The sequence below is a fragment of the Macrosteles quadrilineatus genome, unplaced genomic scaffold, assembly GCF_028750875.1.
Source record: "Macrosteles quadrilineatus isolate MER2022 unplaced genomic scaffold, UCM_ALF_1.0 Scaffold_9__3_contigs__length_116548681, whole genome shotgun sequence".
In the NCBI taxonomy this organism is placed as follows: Eukaryota; Metazoa; Arthropoda; class Insecta; order Hemiptera; family Cicadellidae; genus Macrosteles; species Macrosteles quadrilineatus.
Window position 1 is genome coordinate 65,063,424 of NW_026542602.1, and position 11,370 is coordinate 65,074,793.

Sequence of the window (11,370 nt, forward strand, 5' to 3'; positions counted from 1 at the left end):
CCGAACCCGAGTCCCGAACCGAACCCCGAACAGATCAGTGGAGCGACGAGCTGAGGCTGAGTCCGGTCCGGTCCTCCTGAATCCCGAGTGGAGTTGGAGCTGGACTGGAACTTGAAAAATCTATTGATACGATTGTTTGTTGGTTGGTTTGGTTTTGGTTGAGTCGGTTCCGGTCCGGTTTGTTTTGTTGACTGGTTGAGTTTGAGGTTTGAGAGTTGATTGATTGTTGAGTTGAGTTGTTGAGTGAGTCTGAGTTGAGAGTTGAGTTCCAGTAGTTTGAGTAATAAAGGAAACGCAGAGGATACGCGTCCGGTAACCGGACGTGGATTAGACGTCCGGCAATTACTGTCATAACCTAACCTAACCAACCAAACTTGCTGATAATGAAAAAATCGAATTAAGGTTAAATTCTTTCTCTATTAGAAAATTATAAATGCCAAAAATTCTAATTAAAGATGTACAGTTAAGAATAAATGGTATTCAATGCAAAATCTTCGACAAAAAGTTAATGTCACCAATGGGACTCGAACCCTGGACCTCTTGCATATCAGCCGAGCATCTTATCCACTACACCACGACCACCGATGGTTGGTGACGGTATTGTTGTAGTAAAGGCGTTCCAGGTTCCCGCAACCCCATGACGTCATTGCCGTACGCCTTATCCACGCCCGGTTACCGGACGCGTATCCTCTATGTAAAGGAAAATAAAATAACTAAACTAAGGTAATAATAAATCGTATTCATAGGCTTGGTGTCGGCAGTTTTATTGTGATTATTGTAATTTAATTTAGTATTAACACAAAATTTCATGTAACTTGGCCCGGGTCCATCTTATTGCATTTTTAATCTTATTAATTTTTGGTCTAATTTTATATAACCTAAAAGGCAAGTCTAAAGCTAAAGTGTTATTATTTTTACTAATTAATTAACTATAATTCTATAATAATTACTTATCACTAAATTTGTTTAAATAGACCTAACCTACGTAACTATTTAGCCCACATAAGATTGGCTATTTACTAAGCTGTAAGAGGTCTGCATAAGTTACGCCTAGGTCTGGTTTGGAGGTTACAGTACTAAGTATGATTACCCTAACTTATTTAATAAAATCCAATGGCTGCACTTCACTTTAGGTCCTACACTCATTCGAACGAAAATATCGATCGATATATCGATTATACGATATATCTTTTGATTAACTATTTGGTAAGGTTAACCTAACCTAACTAACCAAACGATATATCGAATGAAACAATCGAATAGCCTAGTCGATATTTTTACTCGGTTGTTTGTGTAGGACCTAAAGTAAAGTGCAGCCCATCCAACTATTAATATTGCCTGGGTAGGCCTACACTTCCGTATCTGTTGGCATAAACAACCGAATGAAAAATTATTCGATATAGCGATTATTTTATTCAATATAAGTTAGAACTTATAAGTTAAGTTATCGTTTGGTTGGTTAGGTTATGGTAGTTTAACGTCACTAACCAAACGATATATCGAATGAAATAATATATCGATCGATATTTTAATTTGGTTGTTTTTGACAACAGATACGGAAGTCTACCCTCTAAATATCAGCTAAACTGAATACTCCACTCCATCGTGATTATCAATTGTTACATTCGATAGAAGTTTGGTTTTAGCGAATTTTGGGACAATTGAGTTGGATACCAAAGTTTTGCCTAGGCCTGCCACATTTTTACTCCTTCAATAGTCCTATGATGAATGACTTGACTAGCATATGCCACTGAGCCTCATATTCAAGTTCAAACTTATAACTGTATCTAGGTCTGGTAAAAGTTGTAGCATAAGTTAGTCTAGGCTAATTTAGGCCTATTCAATTAAGTGTCCAGAAAATTAATTATTGCTGCAGCCATTTGCTGATTTTTGTGGATGTCTGTCAAGATTTTTGGAATCCATTTTGTACAAAATTTGTGGTAACTAACCTAACTTAAAAGCTTTTAGGTGATGATCTTGCACAATAAACTTCGCAAAATATGTTGAAAACTCACAGGTAGAGAGTTGCATTATTGTGAATTTTCGGCCTTTACAGACTTTGGCTTGGACTTTTTCAACAAGCTCAGCAGGCGCTTTGCTGCGTATTCTACTTAGCTCTCCAACATGATCGTTGGTTCGGCCATTTTTTAACTTTATTTTTACCCTCTGAAGCACTCCACCTTCAGTGATAATGTCGTCCCCATACGCTCACAAAGATGCCGATAGATTACTATTGGTTTTCAGTTTTTTGTAGTTGAAAACCATATTAATGCACACACATCATAGTTTGCAGCATTTGCAATTAACACAGACATTTTAAAATGTCACAGTAACTCAACAGGGTACAGCGTGAACCTCTTACTAGTACGACTAGGTGCTGACTGAGTTGTAGAACACTCTGACACCAAGATGGCCGTGCTATCCCCTTGCGCACCCAAATGAAAACGTAATCTAATTTCTGGATAGCCCTCACAGCAACATTATCAACGCTTGCATTTACTGCAACATCGTCTTCATCTCTCTTGATCCATGACACTAAATATATTTTGTGATTGCAGCTACACTTAAAGGTCCTCCACCACGATTGCGAGTTCAGTTGTTAAGGAATCCTTTTATCCCAAATTCCCGCTAATCCAAACAGGGTAGGGTCTCAGTTCGTTTGGAATAGCAAGACTCTTCTGTAATAACAATTGATCATGGTTTATAACTTGGAGGAAATTTAATGCCAATACCGGTACCAACTTTGGGAGGAATAAAATGGATGTCACAATTGTATTTTGTTTACAATTGTGTTATCTTGTCCATTTAGAATGAACAAAAGTTACAAAGAAGTTTCCGTGTTGTGTCACATAACCTCCAATAATTTTTTCAAATTATGCAGGAATGTCAATGCCATTTTTTAGTTAAAATAAGAAATATAAGATAAAGGTGTTTCTAGCCTTTCCGGCACACACACAAATCATATTGGATTTGACTCTCTTTCCCTAAAAGAGTTAGTGTACCTCCTCTATAACTCCTTGAGATATGCCACAGGCATAGACAAAAAATACATAAAACAAACATGAAAAAAGTGTTTAGAGATTTTTTTATCTTACATGCACTGTTACAGAGTAATTGACACTTGTGAAACCATGACTTCCGACAAAACTGATAAAAATGCAAGCTCCACATCTAGCAACAATCCTTTGGAGCAGTTTGTGCTGTTGGCAAAAAGTGCAAAAGGGGCTGCTGCAATGGAGCTTATCAGGCAGGTTTTGGCAGCACCAGGAGTCTTTGTTTTTGGGGAATTGTTGGACATGCCGAATATTAAAGAGGTAATTTGTGTAAGCTAATCCTGCAATATTGTTTGTCTTTTTAAGGTTTTAAAAACGTTCAGAGCAGCAGGAACTCCAACAGGCGCTTGCCAATGGCGGCGCGGAAGCCCCGTACGCAATTGGCATTCAAATATTTCAATCTGACGAATAACAAAAGAGCAGCGGTGATTGTACTACGTTACCCCGAGATTGGACGAAGTTCCCTAAAATACCCAAAGGTAGCAGCACTGCCTGGATCAGTAGTCAGTGGCTTTGTAATGTGGCTTGAAGAGAGAAAATCCCCGAAACCGGGACAAAAGCATTGTCAGACGGGTTTTTACGGGAAATTTTAGTACCAACCTACACCAAATAAAGCTCAAATTCTAAGCTACAGGCTAGCAAAATTTTAACGTTCCCCGGCAATGGTTGAGCTCATACTGAACTAATGTAGTGGGGGTTGCGCAACTACATCAATTGATGTAGGCCGATATGAGCGCTGGTTTTGCGACTACATCAATTGACGTAGTCAGCACTGAACGTGTTAAGTCTTCTTTTAATGCTGTTTTGTTGTGTGTGATCAGGATTGTGTTTTTATTTTTTTAAAGAGGAAGTTAGCTACTGCAGCAACCACTTTCACTTTTAAGCTGTTTTCTGTTGATAGCCCCTCGTTCAGTTGATTTAGCTGCTGTCTTATTTACTTTGTTAGAGATTCTGAAGAGATGATGGTATAGTAATACTGAAACTTGCTTCAGATACTAAGCTATTTCATAAACCAGTCTGAGACCCTAGATCCTTCTTCACTGGCGATTAAGAGACTTTAAACGGTTGATATTTAAATTAATCACATAGGATTGATTCTTATGACCAATTGATACGTACAACCTAGTGATATAAGTTACCGTTTTTCAAATTGTTTTATCCATCCTTTTTACAAATAGCTTATTTAACTTTGGTTTCAGCTTGAAAATGGGCCCAACATTAACTACTATCGTACACTGAACCTTTTTGCTTATGGAACTTACCGGCAGTATGTGGAAAACAAGGATCAACTTTTAGATCTTAATGTAGCAGAGAAAAAGAAATTGCAGCATCTTACAATTGTCACCCTTGCTACAAGAATGAAGGTATGCCTTTATATAATTAACTATTTCAAACAGCCGATAAAGAGTTATGACCATCTCAAAATATTTTTTTCAAACCCCAGAGTGATTGTAATTTAAATACTAGTAAGTATTCTGTGAGTGTTCCAAATTTGGAAAATACATTAATTTCTTAATAAACTACAGTTAACTTAACATTTTACTACAAAAACACTTTTTTACCCTCCCTGTTGCAGCAAACCTAAGTAATCGTTAAAATGATTCTATTTAAATAGGGAATAAATGTGATATTTTTAAGGAAATATTTTAGTGTAAATCCAAAGAGGCAAATGGAAATTCGCTAAGTCTGCAGGTTTGCTGTGGCGGGGGTATTTATTAATGCTTTCATTGTAGGTTGTAAAATGTCATTTTTGATGATGCAATTTGTTTGTGGTTTTTTTGTTTTATAATACATTTTTAATACTAAATGATTAAAAGGCAGGGTGTCCACATTCTGGAAAGTCATAGGAAAAAATTCTGGTCATTGAAAGTCATGGAAATAGGCAAAAGGTCAGGAAAGTAATGGAAATCCCCAATGATGAATGAATTTCAGGGGACCTTTCAATGATCTAGTCGGCTGTAACCCCGACTATTATAGCATTTTTCCAAATTTTTTCACAAATGTACGACAATTCAATTTACAGTTGTATTAGTTTATGGGTTTTGAGTTTGTATTAGTTTATTGTTGTAGGCCCTACCTATTGTACTTCATTGTTAAATCTGTTAATACATATTTCAGTATTTTCTGTGAAATAACTTGTCTAGGCAGTATTATTTGTGTGTGTACGTTATATTATAATTTTTGAGTTAAGTTCGTGAGTCATGGAAATCAATAGTTAATGGTCCTGAATAGTCATGGAAATTAATGACATAATTTCTGTGGACATGGAAATTAATGACATAATTTCTGTGGACATGGAAATTAATGAGATAATTTCTGTGGACACCCTGAAATGTGCTCAGAGGGGCACTGCACTACCGACAGACTACCGCGACCCAAGCGTCAATGGCCCGAACTACATTTGCCAAAATCGGTAACAACTATTAGCATTATCTGACCACTCTTATAGGTGTATATACTCAATGACGTACCGGTAACACAAAATAAGTTATATATTTTTAAGGGTTAACTAGAGTTCCAAATTAATACTGTAGTTTAATACCGGTAACTATTTTGCGGTTTTTATGATTAAACTTAACTTATTTCAAAGAGCATATTCGTCAGGGTAATTCATTAGTTTTGAATAAAAATAACATATTTTTAGTCCTAGCACCTAACTCTTTTTTTTGTCTGGTGCGTCTAACGGCAATTAATTAATCAATTTATTAAAGTCAATTAATGAGTGGAGGAATCCCAATGTCAAATGAGCCTCTAAGATCCATAGTGGTACAAGTCACACTACCGTAAGCCAATTTTGAGAAACAGAAGGGTTTAGCAGATATCTTACCATCAATCATAAAATTAATTTAAAGTTTGTTTGTATTCACAACTGTATTATTTATTAGTGTATACAACTTTTTATCTCAGATTAGAGGATTTTTCTTTTTTGAATGGGGTGGTTCTTTAGGGGTTGAAATGGTTTAGATATCTTACCATACCAGTAACAAAAACAAAAGATGAAACTAAAGTGGTCCAATGTTGGCAGTAAAATAAAAACTTTTCAAATTGAAGAATTTAATTGTGGCTTTGACAAATTACCATTCTTATGTTGCAGTGCATTCCTTATTCTGTGCTACTTCAAGAATTAGACATGAGGAATGTTAGAGACCTTGAAGATCTGATCATTGAAGCTATTTACGCAGGTTAATAACTATTTACTTTTTTGTAGATATTAGCCTAGACACCTATTTATTATCAGTATTTTTACCTTTTTGGTAGCCTAAGGTGTCCAAATTCTTATCTCTTGCGAGACGCGTTTCGCATTAATTACAATGCATCTTCAGACCAGTAGGCCTACAACTTTGTGCGGTATCGCGTGTCTTCTCCCGCTCGCTTGTACAGTACGTGTGTGACCATGGTCGTAAAATTGTATATATGTATGTGTTTTGTGAACTGTACGGCTGTGTTAATATGTTTTATAAACTGTGACAACCATTTATATGGGCAATGTTGAAGCCTGTGACAGCGACTGAAGATGCATTGTAATTAATGCGAAACGCGTCTCGCAAGAGATAAGAATTTGGACACCTTAGGCTACCAAAAAGGTAAAAATACTGATATTTACTTTTTTAAACTTGTGCATGTAGTAGCTCTTGTATTTTATACCATTAAGTACCCTAAGTAGGCATTGTAGAAACCCATAGTCCTCTGGTAATAATCGTCTTTTAAAATGTTCACAACTATTCAGCTGACACATAGTATAATGTGACTATTTTTTTTCTATAGATGCATTTTTCTCTCTCTCAAATACTAATTTTTGGTAGACTTTTAGTCTCTTACTAAATAATAATAAAAAAAAACCAAAACAAGTAGCCAAGTACAACCAAAACAAGCCTGTGTGTTGTTTTGTAGCCAAAACAAGTAAAAAGAAGTAGACACCAGGTCTGCCATTGCCGTTTAAATTGTTTGATTGTTTCTAAAAACAGTAAAACTTTGGATATAGCTTAAAAATTCATAATCAATTTACAAGTATAATTTTAAATTTTAACTATCATCACTAAAATGTTAATTAATTATAACTTTTTTGTTCTACCCAGTGGAGTTTTTTTTTTTACTAGAAGTCAACTTTAGTTCAAACGCTTTAAGGGAAAGGGGTCCAAACCCATTACGGTTTTGTGGGTTGTGTTTGGAATTGAACCCCTAGGCTAGCAACACACCCATTATCCAGTTATAACCTAAATTATTGCCTTTTTTTGTGTATGTACGTCTGTGGCATTTTTTTATGTTTTTGTAAGGGAACGACCATCTTAACGTTACATTTTTAGTTAGATAGTATCAATAATGTATACCCAACTCAGCTACAAATGAAACCTGGGTTTAGAAACAATCTCTCTTGGAATCGAACCAGCGACCTTCAGATCAGATGTTGAGCATTATAATCATTCGGCTACCTAGACAATTTAACTTATTCCCATAGCTTTAAATGCTGAACATAAACTTACTTTTTGGTTTAAATTTGCCTAGTTGCATCCGGATCTCAACTGATATTGTAAAATAAATAATAAATAGGGCCTAGGTAGTGAAAAAATACTCCTCCCCTTTATGTCGACCAAGAGAGATTTTACTGTAGGCCTATACTACATAGTCATTATTGCATAATAAGATACACAAATATTTTTTTTCCCCTTTTAAGATAATTTAATATAGATAATTACAAGACAAATGAATCTAAATTTACAGATATTGCTAAAAATTTTGATTCTTTCAATAAATATGTTGGATGCCTGCTCCATCTTCGAATTCTCGAGCAGATCTCCATTTTTTTTTAAATTGTTTTCTCCATGTTTATGTTTTCGCAGATGTTATCCATGGTAAGCTAGACCAGAAGAATAAACAGTTAGAGGTAGACTATGCGCTGGGCCGCGACACGCAGGCTAACACACTGGGCTGCGTAGTGGCTACACTGCAGGAGTGGTGTGACTCGTGCGAGGCTGTGCTGCGGTGTGTCGAAACACAGATAAACAGAGCCAATACTGACAAGAATCGAGCACTTAAGCATAAAGAAGTGATTGAAACTGAGGTAAGAGATGATAACTAGACATGTTGTCAATTTGCTCTGTCTAAAACAGGGTTGTCTAACTGGTGGCCTAGGTACAGCGAGGGCAGTGGAGAACGTGGTGGGGATGGCCTCTCCATTTTCGTATAACCCTATGACTTCAGCTGCCATCTGTATATCAATTAAAATGTCAATCTCCATGACTGCCTGCATGTATCATATCTGTATTAGACAGATACATAATACCTGTATTATGTAAAGAAATATGAAATATGTTCTTCATAAGGATAACAAGAGAACTTTAAAAGCCACTGGGGCAGAGCCCAACGGACTTTAAAAAATTTGTAAGGGCAGTTTGCAAATCTACACACCTAGACGAAAACTTTGGAATATAATATGTGGGGTTAAATCAAAAAGCCTTACTGTTTACAAAGTTTCATGTAGCATATTAATAATATAGATCTGTCAAGCACTTCTCTCTCTCCCCCAAATCCTCGCCCTATTGCAAAGCACGAGTAAAACAACTAATATACATAACTGTTATTCTTTCGCAGGTTGTGAACATCAAGAAGACTCTGAAGGCCCAAACTCAAGACTCAGATGAGCCGATGAACACTTGCCGACTGGACTTGGACTCCAGAGAAGCCGCAGCGTCAGGCAGTGACAAAATGAAGAAGGGCATCAAAGCCAAAGGCCTCCGTGGCAGCGGAAAGTTCTGGCAGTCAAAATAGATGTGATTTTCTTTCCCCTAATTATTGTGTGATTGTAAATACTATATATATTTTTTCCTTTTTTTAAGTTAATAAATATTGATAAACACAATTTTGGTTTTTATGTAACCTTTTGTGTTTGAGACTGAAATATGTGTATTTACAAGGCCGTTTGTGTTAACAAATAAAATTTTTATTAAAAAACTCAACCGCGGGAAATACTTTTTATAGGTAGGTTTGTTTAACTTGCCATAGAAAATTGTTATCATTCCTTAAACATTAAAAATAAATTTTCATACCCTCAAAATTGAAAAGGTACCCTAACCGCAGTACACCTAAAGATTACACAGATTTCCATATGTCTCATTGGATTTTTATGCGAATATTTCCTTAAACATGTCAGATTCAATTCCTATTTTAGGCTAAAACTGGGAAGCTGTTTGCTAGGTTAATAGCGTAGGATGAAATAAGTAAATTCGTCAATAAATAGACAAGCGAACTATACAACAGTTGATTTCTCCATAAAATAACATGGGAATTTAAGATTCACAGTTTTGTGGAGAGTTTTGTAGGCATTAGACGCATGACTTTGGATTATCTTAACTCTACAAATGCTAAATTTATTGTTTTTAAGGTTTCATCCCATAAAACCTTGTTCCCATAGTCCGATCATGGTGGTTTGCGAACTCATTTGAGTAAGTGTAGGTTTACCTTACACATTTGTACTAAATTAAATTTCATCAAAGAGTGAAAATTTAAAAACTTACGTTTTCATGTCCCTGGCCTTTTAATATTTTTGGGACGGGGGCAACATGGGACACACATTTATTTGGTTTTAAATAGGTTCTAGGTATTTTTTTCGTATTTTTAAAGTCTCGAAATTCACGACCATGATGTGTCCCTAGGGTACATTTTCCAACTTTCACGCTGTTTTTAGACTAATTATTCATGCCGAAATATATAAAGCCATATTTTTATGTCATCAATGGTTATTAAACTTACAAAAAAGGAGCATATTATAATTTTATTGTCATTGCAAACTAACTATACACAAAACAAGACAAAATAAGTCTGTCCCTCGATTTGGCGTAACGACCATTTGGGACAAATTTTCTACTTTGGAGCACGACAGTGGCAAGCCTGGCGTCGATGGAGTCAGTTGGTTTTAGAGACTAGTTCGGGGTGTACGTCAGGATTGTAGTGCCGGTCGTTTCGAGTTGAAAGGAGGAATTACAAGATTAATAAAGGAAAGATTGTGTTTTTTGTAATTTTGGTGTGTCCATTACCGTACGTAGTCATTCGATGAAGTAGACATGGTGTTAATTTTTGTTTATAAGATATTTCAATTACTAGATTAATCTTGAAGTCCACTTTGTATCCTCGAACATGAGGTGCAGGGCTACCGCCAGAACAGAGCCAAATAACACGTAATTTCACGACCATCGCAGGTTTTTTCACGACCAATCCAGCCTTATGGATTATAGTGTGTTTGGTCGTGACAACAACTTTAATATAATTGTAAATTGAACAGTTTACTTCAATTGAAACACATATTTTTATTATAACTAACAGTATAATTGAAGGATTGTTTAGAAAGATTTAGATTATTTCAGAAAATTCACAACCGTACCGCTTGTCCCTGACCATCACATTTATGATTTCTATCATAAAAATTTTAAAAATTAAAATATCGTCATATGTCAATGTTTTATACACAAAATAAGCACACCTCTATACAAACATAACGATTTTTCGGGTCTCAGGTAAGTTTTTTCGGAGTTATACAAACTTAAGATTTTATTGGCTTTTTTCAATTTTTTGAGTTTTTAATTTTTTTCTAGAAAGACCAAATATACCAAAAGCTCGGTGACCTTTTTATTGTATAATGGTCATAAAAGTAAATTAGTTTATAGCAAAACATAGTTATAAAAATAATATTAACTATTTTTAAAATTCATTTAAACGTCTGTTATGGTCGTGCGTGACAGGATTTTGTGTTTTTCCACTAAAGATGCTCTTTTAAAAAAAACTACCAAAGATATTGCGTTACCATGGACATTTTATGAAACTTATGTTAATGAAATAAAAAAAATAAAAAAAGTTTTGAAAAAAGGGGAAAAATATTTGCAAAGTGCTTTTCCTGAAAACGTACGTTTTTAAATTTTCACTCCAAAATCTCATGATTTTCTTTTTACTCTAAATATTGTGCAGTTGGACACATAGATATGGATATGAACGAATGGCGTTTTGGCCTCTGGGGACATCAAAAACAAAAAATTAATTCAGTCCCGTGTCCATTTAACTTACCATGAGACCTACGCTAATAGCTTATTCCCTATATGGGAAATTCATTGATAAGATAAATTATAGATGCAAGTTCAAAAAAATATTTTAGTTGATTAAAGAAGAATTTTTTAATCACTTCACTTCAGCTTATTTCTTTTTAATTTTAACCTAAACAAAAATAGACTATTGTACTTTTTCACTGCAATACATGTATTGATATCAACCGCTTTCACAGCAGTTTGTCAATGCTTGGTCTTAGCAACAGCTTTGAGTTTTACTCTTTATG

At 35.2% G+C, this 11,370-nt stretch overlaps 1 protein-coding gene across 2 annotated transcripts; it reads left to right on the plus strand.

Annotated features, from left to right (window-relative positions):
- Window positions 1–622: 622 nt before the first annotated feature.
- On the plus strand, window positions 623–8,910 carry LOC129002797 (COP9 signalosome complex subunit 7b-like). 2 transcript variants are annotated; one of them, XM_054430858.1, is made up of 6 exons: window positions 623–723; window positions 3,110–3,314; window positions 4,253–4,417; window positions 6,148–6,235; window positions 7,892–8,112; window positions 8,643–8,910. In XM_054430858.1, the coding sequence occupies exons 1-6, from the start codon at window positions 638–640 to the stop codon at window positions 8,817–8,819; spliced, it is 942 nt and encodes a 313-aa protein (XP_054286833.1). In that variant the 5' UTR covers window positions 623–637; the 3' UTR covers window positions 8,820–8,910. The 2 variants fall into 2 exon arrangements, with proteins under 2 accessions (XP_054286833.1, XP_054286834.1); XM_054430859.1 differs by lacking the exon at window positions 623–723 and adding an exon at window positions 765–885.
- The last annotated feature ends 2,460 nt before the right edge of the window (window positions 8,911–11,370 follow it).